General features: G+C 39.2%; 1 protein-coding gene across 1 annotated transcript in view; it reads right to left on the bottom strand.

The window, feature by feature from the left end:
* Nucleotides 1-14,745, bottom strand: part of LOC108441154 — a 61,028-nt gene that overhangs the window by 31,404 nt on the left and 14,879 nt on the right. Inside the window, exons 2-10 of the mRNA XM_017720510.2 lie at nucleotides 12,652-12,828; nucleotides 11,588-11,660; nucleotides 11,437-11,463; nucleotides 11,069-11,242; nucleotides 9,362-9,513; nucleotides 9,182-9,274; nucleotides 8,448-8,520; nucleotides 6,999-7,162; nucleotides 4,476-4,650 (exon numbers count right to left, since the gene is read on the bottom strand). Of these exons, the coding sequence (XP_017575999.2) occupies nucleotides 4,476-4,650; nucleotides 6,999-7,162; nucleotides 8,448-8,520; nucleotides 9,182-9,274; nucleotides 9,362-9,513; nucleotides 11,069-11,242; nucleotides 11,437-11,463; nucleotides 11,588-11,660 (931 nt within the window). The 5' untranslated portion in view covers nucleotides 12,652-12,828. The remainder of the gene's footprint in view (nucleotides 1-4,475; nucleotides 4,651-6,998; nucleotides 7,163-8,447; nucleotides 8,521-9,181; nucleotides 9,275-9,361; nucleotides 9,514-11,068; nucleotides 11,243-11,436; nucleotides 11,464-11,587; nucleotides 11,661-12,651; nucleotides 12,829-14,745) is intronic.

Genomic DNA, 14,745 nt, shown 5'->3' with positions numbered 1-14,745 from the left:
AAGGGGTGGATCAGCCATGTTTTTTATTCCAATTATAATTCTCGATCAAGGGGGGTTGCCATTTTATTTCATAAGAGGGTTCTGTTTAAGCCTTCAAAAATTATATCAGACCAAAACGGTAGATACGTTGTTATTTCGGGCCTCCTCTTTCAAACTCCTGTCTTATTGGTGAACGTTTACGCTCCGAACTGGGATGATGCTGAGTTTATGACTGGGCTTTTCTCTAATCTTCCTGACCTAAGTACACACAAACTGATCTTTGGCGGCGACCTCAACTGTATTATAGACCCAATGCTGGATCGATCTGGGGCCAAATGTACCCCCTGTTCTAAGATGGCCCATTCTTTATCTCAGTTTATGGAGGACAATGGTTGTATTGACCCCTGGAGAATTAGGAACCCTTCAGCCAAATCATTCTCTTTCTTTTCACACCCTCACCAATCTTTCTCTCGCATTGATTACTTTTTTACTGATCAGCAATTTCTAGACTCCATTGAAAATATTGAATATTTACCTATTGTAATCTCAGATCATGGGCCAGTACAAATGGTCATTAGGTTTTCTTTATATGAGAAAGGGAGGGCCCCATGGCGGTTTAGCGCTCTACTTTTGTCAACCGAAGAATTTTGCACTAAAATCTAACTCTATTGATTTTTTTCTTGGCTACCAACAAATCTGATTCAATATCTAATGCTATCTTGTGGGAATCACTCAAGGCGGTTTTAAGGGGGGAAATTATTTCATATTCGGCATTCGAGAGAAAGACCAGACAAACAGCTGGCGGACCTGTCTATATCCATAGCGGCTCTAGATAGGAAAATTGCTCTAAATCCCTCCACAGCTCTATACAAACAATGCCTCGATCTCCAGTCGGAGTATAATTTGCTTTCCACCAAAGAAGCAGAAGCTCTTATCCTGCGGTCTAAGGGACATCTTTATGAATATGGAGACAAAAACAGCCGCTTGTTAGCTCACCAACTTAGGAGACAGGCAGCATCCAGGTTGATCCCCCAGATATTAGATGATATGGACAATTTGGTCACTAATCCAAGGGACATTAATAAAGTCTTTGAGAAATTTTATTCTACACTATACGCATCGGAGGGCCCTGGCAATACAGACCGAATGCACTCGTTCATAAATAATCTTGAAATTCCTTCCCTAGATCCGGCAACAAGTATGGAACTCGACAACCCAATTTCTCTACAAGAAATAACAGATGCCATTAAATCTATGAAAAATGGTAAGTCGCCTGGTCCGGACGGGTTTACTATTGAATTTTATAAGAAGTTTTGTGATAAATTGGCCCCGCTTATATTAGATATGTACAATGAATCGCTCCAGAATGGTAAGCTGCCACCAACAATAACCCAAGCCACTATTTCACTTTTGTTAAAAAAGGATAAGGACCGTAGTCTTTGTAGCTCATATAGGCCAATAAGCCTTCTGTGTTGTGAGCATAAAATTTTAGCTAAAATCTTGGCCAAACGTATGGAAAACACCTTACCCTTGATTATTTCGGAGGAACAAACAGGTTTTATTAAGGGACGACACCTATTTAACATCCGAAAGTTATTAAATATAATTTTTACTCCAAGTACACCCCTCGTCTCGGAAGTTATCATTTCCTTAGATGCGGAAAAAGCCTTTGATCGCATTGAGTGGGATTACATGTTTTTTGTTCTAAGTAAATTTGGGTTTGGTGACAAACTGATCTCTTGGATCAAATTGCTTTATACCTCCCCTCAGGCAAGCGTGAGCACTAACTCTGTTAGCTCTCCGTATTTTCCTTTATTTCGTGGGACTCGTCAAGGTTGCCCCTTGTCCCCGTTGTTATTCTCCTTAGCTTTGGAGCCCTTGTCCATTACTCTTCGGTCATCTTTGCGTATCAAAGGTATTCTGCGACATGGTATAGAGAGCAAAGTTTCCCTATATGCAGATGACTTACTTTTATATCTTCGAGACCCTCTGGAAACGATCCCAGTAGCAGAATCGATATTAAAAGAATTTGGTTCTTTTTCAGGTTATAAATTAAATTTCCAGAAGAGCGAGTGCTTCCCTGTGAGTCGGGATGCTCATAATTTAACTCAGGCCGCTATCCCGTTCCGCCTTTCACCAGCGGGCTTTAGATACTTGGGTGTTAATATTACGCACAATATATCATCTATTGTACGTGCTAATTTTCCCCCTTTGATTGCAGAGATGAATGCTGATTTTCAGAGATGGAATAGTCTCCCTCTCTCCTTGGCCGGTAGAGTCCAATGTGTGAAGATGAGCATTTTACCTAAATTCTTATACTTATTCCAATGCCTCCCTGTATTCCTACCCAAATCCTTTTTCAAAGACATTGATAAGGCTGTTACTAATTTCATTTGGTCTGGGAAGGTCCCTCGGATTAGGAAACCTATTTTGCAGAAATCTACAATTGACGGTGGATTAGCACTCCCCAATTTCTTTTATTACTATTTGGCCGCCAATGTGCAAAAGATCTGCTTTTGGCTACATTCACCGGAGATAGACTGGTGTAGACTGGAATCCTTGTCATGTAGCTCTACCTCCCTGCTTGCTATGGTCTTTTCCACTCTTCCACTGTCCCAGGAACAATACTCAGTTAATCCTGTGGTTTTGTCGACTTTGAAAATTTGGTCACAGCTTAGAGGGTTGGCTAAATCTCAGAATGCATCGTCATTGATTCCTATTTGTTATAATCATTTGTTCCCCCCCTCCTTGACTGATTCCACCTTTTTACAATGGGCGAATTTAGGGATTAATAACTTCCGTGATTTATATGAGAATAAAATCTTTTCTAGTTTTGATAAACTGAGTGATAAATTTAAACTTCGCCCAACAAATTTCTTTCGCTACTTACAAGTCCGTCATTGTGCCCAAACACTTTTCACTTCTTTTCCTCATGAACCGATGAACGAACCCTGGGAGGAGATATGCAGTTTGAAACCTGACACAAAAGGTTTTATATCAAGTTTATAATTGCATTATATCTCTCCAACCGGAGGTGGGTCTTACATTCAGGGACAAGTGGGAGACAGAGTTTGGCAGGGAGTTGGGCGATGAATGGTGGGCAAAGGCCTTGTCCAAGATCAACTCCTCTTCGTCATGTGCCAGACTGGGCTTGATGCAGTTAAAGCTGGTTCACAGGGCTTACTATACTAAGGCCAGACTAGCTAAAATCTTCGCGAACACTGATGCTGCTTGCCCGAGGTGTGGTTCTGATCCGGCTGACCTATTGCACATGCTTTGGTCATGCATAAAACTTGATAAATTCTGGTCAAATATTTTTTGCACTCTTTCTAGAGTGTTTAAGTGCAAGTTGGATCCAGATCCCCTGTGGGCAATTTTCAGTGAGCCCGAGGTCATCCCTGTATATGCGGTTGAGGTTTGTAAGGCTATAGCCTTTGCATTATTATTAGCTAGACGTAGAATTCTTTTGAGCTGGAAGTCAGTTTCCCCGCCTTCATTCTCCTTGTGGTTAAAAGACGTTTCCTTTTTCCTCTGTATGGAAAAGATTAAGTTTAGCTTGAGGGGATCTACTAATAAATTTTTTGAGAGATGGCAACCTTTCATTACCTTTTTTTAATGCTCTTACTGAGTTAACAATTGAGGGGGTTGAAGGGGTTGAGAGTTAATATATATATATATATATATATATATATATATATATATATATATATATATATATATATATATATATATGCTCTTTGCTAATTTGAATGCCAGCAAATAACTCGCCTTAGTGGTTGTTTCTTGGGGTTTTGCTGAGCCTGCAAACTAGCTGCCAACCTCTGAGCAGTAGCTGTCCGTTCTTGCGTTGACAGGTCGTTAGCATAATTAACGTGCTTGGTGGAAAAGTGACGGCTAATGTTGTATTCCTTTAAAAACGCAAATCAGACATACAGCCTTTGATCGGACTTCAGTGAAAAAGTATTTTGTTGTCCATTCCTTATTAAACACTCGGCGCTCACTGTCGACTTTTCTTTTCTTTGGCCCACTCATGGTTACAGATGGGTTCAGAGCAGAACCAGAGTAATGAATCAAGTAAAATCAAGTCTTGCTGTGCCTAATGCGCCACCTGGTGGAACGCCAGGCATTACAGAACAAGATTAAATGAACGCAGTCAAAATTATGATATGATTGATTTGATCAATTCTGTACCAATCTTCCGCGGGCCGGATAAAAAGGGCCAAAGGGCCGGATGTGGCCCGCGGGCCGGAGTTTGCCCACCCCTGGTCTAGAGGATGACCAACACAAACTATCCAGCAGCACCACTATTTATAATAAATTGGCTTTATTCAAGTTATGACAAATATAATAAACACACATCCTTACATATAAATAAAACATGTATGGTTAATCATCATTATTTTATAAAAGTCTTCTAAATCTTTATCATCTCTCCAAAAAATAAAATAATATGAATTTGATTGAACTCTTTAGTTTGTATTTGAACTATAACCAACACAGTATGTAGTACAGCAGAGCAGCGGTCAAGGACAGGGCCTGGTAAGGTGTGGATGCTGAGGAAGGCTGGGACGTTACGACTCTGCCGTTCATTGACTGAATTCCTCTGAAGTTGTTGGTGATCAGAGGCTGAGCTTTTGTGTTGATGTGCATGGTGGTGCTGAAGAGGTTGATCTGGTCACAGAGAGAAGGGGTCAGTGCGTGTTCATCACACTTAAAGCTACAGTATTTAAGTTTTGGAGATTTGGAGACCTCTCTGGTGAAAATGTGTAATTGCATGCAATGTGAAGAGAGGAACATTTTGGACCCCTCTCCCCCTGAGGTTTTAGCACTGAAGCTATGAGGGCAACATAGCTAACAAGTAATAGGTACTTACACCCCACCAATTAGCATAAAATGCTAATGCTAAGTTTTTTCTTCAAGAGGGCTCTTACTGCTCTTTTTAGCTATATAACACTATATAACACATAGATAGATAGATAGATAGATAGATAGATAGATAGATAGATAGATAGATAGAATGTCTATCAGAGAATACTTAATGGAGATTCTGCTGATTTTTCTAAATTTGCATAATTAAATAATTACATTTGCATAATTAAATGGTTAAGATGTAAACAGTCGTTCAGAGTGGTTTGGTGTGAAACGCTCCGTTCTAGAGGAACTGACAGAGTCAGAACTGTGCACAGTGGTGGTGATAGGAACCAGACGTCCACCTCTAAAAGCTCCCTCACAGAAAGTTATTACAGGAAATAGTTATAAATTGTTTTATGACACATTTAAGAAGGTTTTGGTCTAAAAGGTCATTTGTCGCGGTGGAGGGATACAACCCCAATTCCACTGAAGTTGGGACATTGTGTAAAACATGTATAAAAACAGAATATGATGATTTGCAAATCCTTTTCAACCTATATTCAATTGACTACACTACAAAGAAAAGATATTTAATGTTCAAACGGATAAACTTTATTGTTTTTTGCAAATATTAACTCATTTTGAATTTGATGCCTGCAACACGTTCCAAAGAAGTTGGAACAGGAGTATGTTTACCACTGTATTACATCACCTTTCCTTTTAACACTCAGTAAGTCTTTGGGAACTGAGGACACTAATTGTTGAAGCTTTGTAGATGGAATTCTTTCCCATTGTTGCTTGATGTACAACTTCAGTTGCTCAACAGTCCGGGGTCTCTGATGTCGTATTTTGAGCTTCATAATGCGCCACACATTTTCAAAGAGAGACAGGTCTGCACTGCAGGCAGGCCAGTCTAGTACCTGCACTCTTTTGCTACGAAGCCACGCTGTTGTAACACGTGCAGAATGTGGCTTAGCATTGTCTTGCTGAAATAAGCAGGGACGTCCCTGAAAAAGACGTTGCTTGGATGACAGTATATGTGGCTCCAAAACCTGTATGTACCTTTCAGCATTAATGGTGTGTTCACAGATGTGTAAGTTACCCATGCCATGGGCACTAACATCCCCATACCATCAGAGGTGCTGGCTTTTGAACATTGTGCTGAGAACAATCCGGACAGTCCTTTTCCTCTTTGGCCTGGAGGACACGATGTCCATGATTTCCAAGACTCGTCAGACCACAGGACACTTTTCCACTTTGCATCAGTCCATCTCAGATGAGCTTGGGCCCAGAGAAGCCGGCGGCATTTCTGGGTGTTGTTGATATGTGGCTTTTGCTTTGCATGGCAGTTTGCCGCTTACTTGCAGAGATTTCTCCAGATTCTCTGAATCTTTTGATGATGATATGGACTGTAGATGATGAAATTCCTAAATTCCTTGCAATTGCACGTTGAGAAACGTTGTTCTTAAACTGTTGGACTACTTGTTCACGCAGTTGTTCACAAAGTGGTAAACCTCACCCCATCCTTGCTTGTGAACGACTGAGCCTTTCAGGGATGCTCCCTTTATACCCAATCATGACACTCACCTGTTTCCAATTAACCTGTTCACCTGTGGAATGTTCCAAACAGATGTTTTTTGAGCATTCCTCAACTTTCCCAGTCTTTTGTTGCCCCTGTCCCAACTTCTTTGGAACATGTTGCAGGCATCAAATTCAAAATAAGTGAATATTTGTAAAAACAATAAAGCTTATCCGTTGGAATATTAAATATCTTGTCTTTGTAGTGTATTCAATTGAAAAGGTTGAAAAGTATTTGCAAATCATCGTATTCAGTTTTTATTTGTTTTACACAACGTCTCAACTTCATTGGAATTGGGGTTGTACATGCAGTGTGTTCTGAGGCAAAATAAAGTTAACTGTGATTGGTCCTAATAATCACATCATTTGTTCTGAGAACACTGAATTATGCGGGTTTTTTTTAAAAGATCAATAAAACTTGACATTTTTGAGGCAAGCATGATCTTAGTGGTATATTTACTTCCATTACCTGTAGCCTCATAGCTCCAGTGTAAAACTAAAGACATCAAACAAAAATGTATTGCTGAACTGTTGCTTTAAAGCATTAATCTCTGATTCTTTCTCATCTGTAGGTGTCCAGACAGACCTACCAGATCTTGGCTGACTTTGATGGGGTCTTTGAAGACAGTCCACACCACGGCTTCGTCGCAGGATGGTGTGGTCAGCGAGCCATGGTAGCGATAGTATTTAGCCCTGTCCACTCCTTGAAGCAGACTGTCCATTGTTATCTGGTTCATAATGTCCACTACGTCACCTGGAAAGAAAACATGGGGTGTTGATGGGCAAATGTCTCCTTGTTTTGTTGTGACTAAAAGTGGTACACAAAGTGGTGCAAACAAGATGGTGCTTCAAGGGTTCTTTTGTAAAGAAAATGGTTATATTTAGAACCCTGAGCCAGTGCCAAGCTTGTAATGATAGAAGAACCCTTTTGGGTGCTATATAGAACCCTTTTTTCAAAAAGGTTCTATATAGGACTGTCTGTAGCGCATTCATTCATGTGTTTTCCCTCAATCCGAAGAGCCTATTCATGATGAACCCTTTTCACTGAAGATGATGAGAGTGAGTGTTTTTACAAAATTAGACTAATTAGATTCATTAATTAATTTGGAGTTGGTCCCCCTTTGCAGCTCTAACAGCTTCCACTCTTCTGGGAAGCTTCCTACAAGATTCCAGAGTGAGTCTGTGGGAATTTCTGCCTGTTCATCCAAAAGAGCATCTCTGAGGTCAGACACTGATGTTGGATGAGAGGGACTGGCTTTCAGTCCCTGTTCTAGTTCATCCCAAAGGTGTTGGATGGGGTTGTGGTCAGGACCCTGTGAGGGCCAGTCAAGCTCTTCCACACCAAACTCACCCAGTCAGGCCTTTATGGAGCTGCTTTGTGCACTCGGGCTCAGTCAGGCTGGAACAGGAAGAGGTACTTCTCCAAACTGTTCCCACAAAGTTGTAAGCATACAGTTGTCCAAAATGTGTTATTTACTTATGTAAACATCTACGCAAGCCAGGCTGTTTGAGGTAATTTGGGGAAATTACAGACAAAATTCATCCTGTTTGAATCAGTCAGTCAAATCACACTACCGGACCTCCTCTGGTAAAACTAATCCAGCTCCAATAGGGCTTTAGAAGTAGCGAGATTACTGTTTAATGCAGTTTATATGAACTGAAATGTACAGTACAGCCACTGTTATGCTGAACAGTCATTCAGAAAGTCATCTAAATTAGACAATGCACAAACTTTTTGGTAAGGTCCAAATCAAATCATCCTCCGAGGCCTGCAGATTTAATGCATCACTTTGGTTTTGGTCGCATTTTGGTTTTTATCTCAGCATGAACGTGAGCCTCTTAGGGGCCAGATTAGTGACCACAAAACAGGAATGCAACAAGATTTCTGGAACTTTACCTAGCTGTCAACTACCATTTTTATTATTTCATTTTATTTATTTTATTTATTTTCCTGTATTTTGCTGGGTACTGTGCTACACCTGCTTGACAAAGGCATCAGTGCATGTGCAATTTTACTTCACAAAAGACTGGAGCTGTACCTTGGTTAGGAACACTGGACAAGAATGAGGTGAGGCTCTTCCAGCTCTCCGGCTTGCCGCTGTCACTAGTTGCCTAAGAATAAACAATAAAATGTAATAAATTTATCCACAGATATTTTGCAGTTTTTATACTAATAATTCAAACAGTCTTTTCTTCATTAGAAGAGAAAGCTTTGAGGTTTAGAGGAAAACTATATTGCACCATACATAGGAGTGTGCAGCATCTTTCACTAGAATTTTTCATGCAGGCAGTTAATTGCAAACAGAAAAAAAGGTAGGTATCCATAACACGTGTCACGCCACATCATGGCATCTCCGTAATGCAAAACTAGCACTGTTGTTACATTGACTTTCATGTTTTTCTCTGTGGAGGCACATAAACAGGTCTTGGAGTAGCTGACCTACTTACAGTCGCACTCATTTTTATTATAATCGAGGTGAGAGAACACACAACACATTGATTAGAACCTATCACAGTCATGGGGAGGCTTTAGAACAAATTAGATGATTAGGACCAATCACAGTTGGGGAAGGTGTCAGAATGAATGACATGGTGATTAGGACCAGTCACAGTCAGGGGGAGGTTCAGATCAAATGACTTGGTGATGAAGACCAATCATTGTCATGAGGAGGTGTCAGAACAGACTCGATGATTATGACCAATCACAGGACTCCCTGTGTATATTAGTGCTAATGCTAAGCTAATGTTTTAATATGAGAAAACAAAGTCTTACTTCAATGAAGAAACCAAGAACAGCCAATCCTGTTGGGTCCTTGAGAGCGACAGTCATGTTGGGAAGAGTGGACTTCATGTTTACTATGTGCAGCTGAGAGAGAGAAAGAGAAACAGGCACATTAGTTTATGACGTTAGATGATTTTCTAAATCTTAGTAGCGTTTTAGTGATTCTTTCACCTCCATTGGATACTGTTTGCCGTTCACTGCATGCTCTGACCCGGCTGAAGTGCTGCCGTTGCCCCAGTGAAGATGGAACTGCGTGCTAATGTAGACTCCTGAAAGACCCCCTCCTGACACACTCATCTTACTGTCATCCAGAGACACCTTCACTGCAGAGGCAAAGAAACATCTGGAATAATTGTCTGACATTAAGAGGACACTTGGCTCTAACTCAGGGGCCTTAAATTAAAGTGACCTGGTCAGGGGGTCTTTTCCAAGTATGAATTTTAACTACATAACATTAACACTCATTTAAGTGCATCTTAGCAGAGAATGTGTATTGAGAATAAATGCCCCTGAATTAGATCTTCCAGGTTTTTCAGGCACTAGAAGGCGCTCCCGAGCAAGTCCAGAATGAACAGAGATTTGTAGCAATTTTATATTGACAAAAATCTATTAACTATCTGAACAATAAGAGTTGTATGAGTTGTTACTCAGTGACAAGATATCCAATCAGCAATGTTCTAACGCTTATCTGTTGTTTAGGCTCCATGTACCCAGATGTCATAAATGTCCTTGAGGCCCTTGCCTAACTATAACTCAAATTCATCCAATCCTCTTTCTCTATTGTCTTGTCATATGATCATGCTATTTATGTGTATATAAACTCTGCTATTCTGCTTAATAAACAGGAAAAGCCTTCCGAGTACAGACCTAGTCTCTGTGGTCATTTGAGTCTCCCCCAGCCGGCTGGACTCTCAGGAGCTCACAGCTTTGGTATTAAGGTTGAACCATAGAACCTAAAAACCTATCATCAAACTGTTCTAACAACCTGGTGTCAGAATTGGGATGCTACGACTGTTTTTTTTTTTTTCTTCTGTCTTATTACTCGCACAGCATCTCATGGTTAGTGTTTGAATGTATTACATAACCCCGTAAAGGCATAAGAGGCCTCCGCTGTAAGCGGAACAGTAGTTTCTCTTAGCACGGGCAGTATTTTTATATAAGTATTATTATAAATATTGTTATTAATAATAGTATAATGACGTTTAAAAAATGTGTTCAATTAAATCAAAGTTATAAACTTAGAAGTAGAATTTTATGGGACTCTTATTATGATAGTAGTTGCGTTCCTTCCAAACATGAGTGGTACTGTGAGTGAAATGTTGGCAAAGCTGTGAATTCTGCATTCTTGTTTAATCTGTTCATGTCTTAATTCTGACTGGGTGTGTCTCCCGCTGTGTCTTTAATGAATCCACAAAGGCAGGTTTAACTAACTATCGGCTTGAAATAGAATAATAACTGAGTTGTAGTCAGTGTGCTGCATTAATACTGCGTCAGGCTCTTTCACGCAGCGCCATTTCTGCTTTTAAAATCATAATTATTTATAATTATTTAATAATTAGTTCATTTTCTAGAGCTGATTTTAGGTAACCAGACACAGTGAAGCAAACCTACTGATCAGAAAATGAGAGAATTGATCTGTGGGCCGATTTGTGGGTGGATTACTTTGTGAGGGGCTGTTTGAAGCTGGCCATCTGTTTCTCTGCATACTTTGTAACCCCTCCCTTATCCCGTTATCAGGTATTATTTGGACGGTGGATCACTCTCAGCAGTGCACTGACATGCTAGTGATGCATGCACGACTGATGAAGGACTGGAGGATGACCGACACACATTATGCATTACAGATGAGCTATCATCACTATCATCAGAGACCCTCACCTGACTTTCCATCTGCATTTTGTATTTGCAAGAGTGCAGAGCTGTCATTAAACCCAGTGAAACTGAAGGTGGTCAGGCTGGGATCTGCCTGGACATCAGCAGTCACGATGTTGATGGGAGACTGATGGGTGCCGTTGCAGTGGTTGGTTACTGTATGTGGCCATGTGGTGTAATCTATGAAAAGAGTAAAGTAGATCAGACAGGAGAAGTAACTCCAGTAGGCTGTTTTTATTAAGACCACAAAGCTACTAACTTAGAACAGTTAGCACTGATTACACTTCTCACTGACCACTTTCACACGTGCAGTCAGTACAACTGAGGAAAAAAGCGTTTTGGTGTCGTTTAGGAGAGAAAAAATAAATACTTACCGCAGGACGGCAGGTGATAACACCAAGCTGAAAAAGATCAGAACCATGCTCACATGAATGAAAGCTTCATTTCATCTTAATATTGAATAAATAACTGGAGGCAAACTATTATAAACAATATTGAGAACAGTAAATATTGCACATGGCTCACCTACAGTGGAGCCGTCACTGAGAACAGTGCCAAGCAGACAGGCAGCAACAAGTGTGACTAGCTGGGCTTTCATCTGTAATAATAACACAAAACAATGTAAAATATGACCAGCTGGGCTTTCATCTGTAAAATTAATACACAAAAATAAAACTATGACTAGCTGGGCTTTCATCTGTAATAATAATAACACAAAACAATGTAAAATATGACTTGCTGGGCTTTCATCTGTAAAATTAACACAAACTTAAAATATGACCAGCTTGGTTTTAATCTGTAAAATTAATATAACAATTAAAAATATTACTAGCTAACTTTCATTTATTAAAATTTATTAAGATTTAAACGAACACAGAAGAATAAAAAAATCTGACTTGCTGGGCTTTCATCTGTAAAATTAATATAAAAATGTAAAATATAACTAGCTGGACTTTATAAAATTACTACAAATAAAAATTAAGAATATAGCTAGCTACACTTTCATCTGTAAAAAGTAAAAAATATGACTAGCTGGGCTTTTATCAGTAAAAAATAAGACTATTTTTAAAAATATAACCAGCTAGGCTTTTATGCATAAAAATGAGACAAAATGAAAAAGATGAGCTTTTATATATAAAGATAAGAAGAAAATCTTAAATTATAACTAGCAGTGCTTTATAAAAACAAAAACTCACAAAATTAAAAACATGACTAGCTGTGCTTTTATCTGTGAGAATAAGATCAAATGTTACACTATACCTAGCTGGTCTTTTATTTTTAAAAAAGTTTTAACTATGCATAAAATTTTTTTTTTAAATATAACTAGTTGGGCTTTTGTCTGAAAACAAATGAGACAATCAAAACATGGCTAGCTGGACTTTTATCTGAAGAAATAAATAAAAATTAAAAACATGATTAGCTGGAATTTTATTTGAAAAAAAGACAAAATTAAAAATATCACTAGCTGGACAGAAAATTCAGTTTGACATCTGTATGATTCAATTTCAGTTTGAAGTTTTTATTTAGGTTTTAAGTTGCTCATAATAACAGTGTAACTCTATGAAGTTGGTTCCAGATAGTGGGCTTACCTTTGTGTAGAGATGTTCTCCACTCTGTAGTCCAGCAGATCACTATTAGTCACACACATTCTCTGCTTTAATATACATTGGCTGGGGGTGTGTCACTGACATTGCGGGCCTGTGGAATTTTCTCTATCAGATCACAGTCACAAGCTGCATCCACCCACATCATTCCATGTGCACTCACTGTGAGGAAAAATCACAAAGAAAGAAATGTTCAAAAATGTCTTAGACAGTTTACACAATCATGCTTGAACATCCAGGAAAAAAAAAAAAGTTTTCTTAAAAGAATAGTTGGTGAAAGAGGAGTAATATTCCTTAACAACGTATTGCGAGGATTTCCAGTGTTTCACTCTTTGTGGTGCAGAATATTATCAAAAGATTCAGGTATTTAGAAAATATCTCTGCATGAATGGTGAAGAATGCAAACCTTAACTTAATCAGGGTACCAGCCGTATGTCTGGAGACCTGAAGTTTATTCATTTGCATGCAGGTACCAAACGCCCAGCCAGCTCATAAGACACTGGGCTGATGTCAAGATCAGGCTCAGCCTATGCATGTCCAGTGACAGGTGAGAAAGACATGACCGTGTAGGGATAAACAAGAATAGACAGAAGAATGTTCTAAATACAGTCAAAGTCCAGGCCCACAATACTAAATGTAATGACATAACACTAAACACATTACAGAGCAGGACATTTCTACAAGCTTGAAACCCACACCTGAATGCTTGTGACCTTTGATCCTCATATCGAAGATGTTTTCAAACACCGCTTGTCACCGCAATCAAAAATGTAAGACTGCATTAGGCATGGTAGAAGCCATATGTCACCACATACAGAAATGCTTCTGACTTCTCTGGGCTCGAGCTCGTCTGAAATGGACTGATGCACAGTGGAAACGTGTAACGTGGTCTGATCATTCAACCAGGTATGCAGGAAGTGGGGGTGCTGAGCACACACTGATTTCAGAATTGCAACTGTTAAAAATAATAACAAATAACACGTTCAGATCTTTAGAACATTTTGATCGTGGTAAAGACTTGTTTAGAATGGAGTGTGCATTTTTATATTTTCACAATCTGCAGTCTCACCATAATAAGTGCTGTGTTTTCGTTACAGTGAGCTGACAACTGGCCGCTTTGAGGGCTCAAACACGCTGGTGCAAAGAGAATCTTATCTAGTGGCCTAATGTTTTGAGAGCAGAGCAGTGGTGGACAAAGTACATAAATCAGACTCCCAAGGTAGAATATTGCTCCAGTAAAAGTAGAAGTTCCTCCTTTTAGACCTCCACTTTGGTAAAAGTACAAAAATATTTGCCTTCAAATGTACTTAAGCATCAAAAGTAAAAGTACTAAAAGATTAATTAACTTAATGGAATTTAGTTCCAATTCTAAGTTCAATAAAAACTGGCTTTAAACTCAGGATCACAGATGAGCTCCTTTACTATGTTGATCTGTAGGTCTCTGTTCATAAACATAAACCAGCCCAAACTAATTTATTATAAAATGAAATGGTGTTTGTATAAATTCAGTAAAAAGCCGTGTCCGTCACGACAGCATATGTGGACATATTTCTATATTGTGCTCTATTTACACAAAGTTAGGTTAGTTCATCATTTATGTTGAACAGACTCTCCCAAAGTTTTACGCTGCTGTGCTGACGTTGAACTGTGTGCTGCACTGGGTGGGTATGACCAACAGGTCAAAACAAGCTCTAAACAAAGTGACCGCTGTGCCCTGATTGGTGCTCTTGCTTTGCGCTTCTTTCATTTGACATGTTACATTTTTCTGCACACAGAAACCAAAAGGAACGACAGATTTCTCAAAATGTAGTGGAGGAAAAAGGAAGATATTAGACTTTGAGATGTAGTGGAGTGAAAGTAAAAAGTTGCACAGAATTTAAAACCTTCAGTACAGATACACCAAAAATCTACCTAAGCACAAAAACTAATTACATTATCTTGCATACTGCTTACCACTGGAGCAGAATGATGTGCATCAGTGGTTTAGTGCCAATTATATATGTATATATCGACATCTTCTGCCTCATTATCTGACATGTTCTGTTTGACATAAGTTAGCAAAAAAAAAGGCTAATCATT

The sequence above is a fragment of the Pygocentrus nattereri genome, chromosome 13 (genome assembly GCF_015220715.1).
Source record: "Pygocentrus nattereri isolate fPygNat1 chromosome 13, fPygNat1.pri, whole genome shotgun sequence".
NCBI lineage: Eukaryota > Metazoa > Chordata > Actinopteri > Characiformes > Serrasalmidae > Pygocentrus > Pygocentrus nattereri.
Note: the sequence above shows the minus strand (reverse complement) of the source record. Positions and strands in the feature narration are given on the sequence as shown.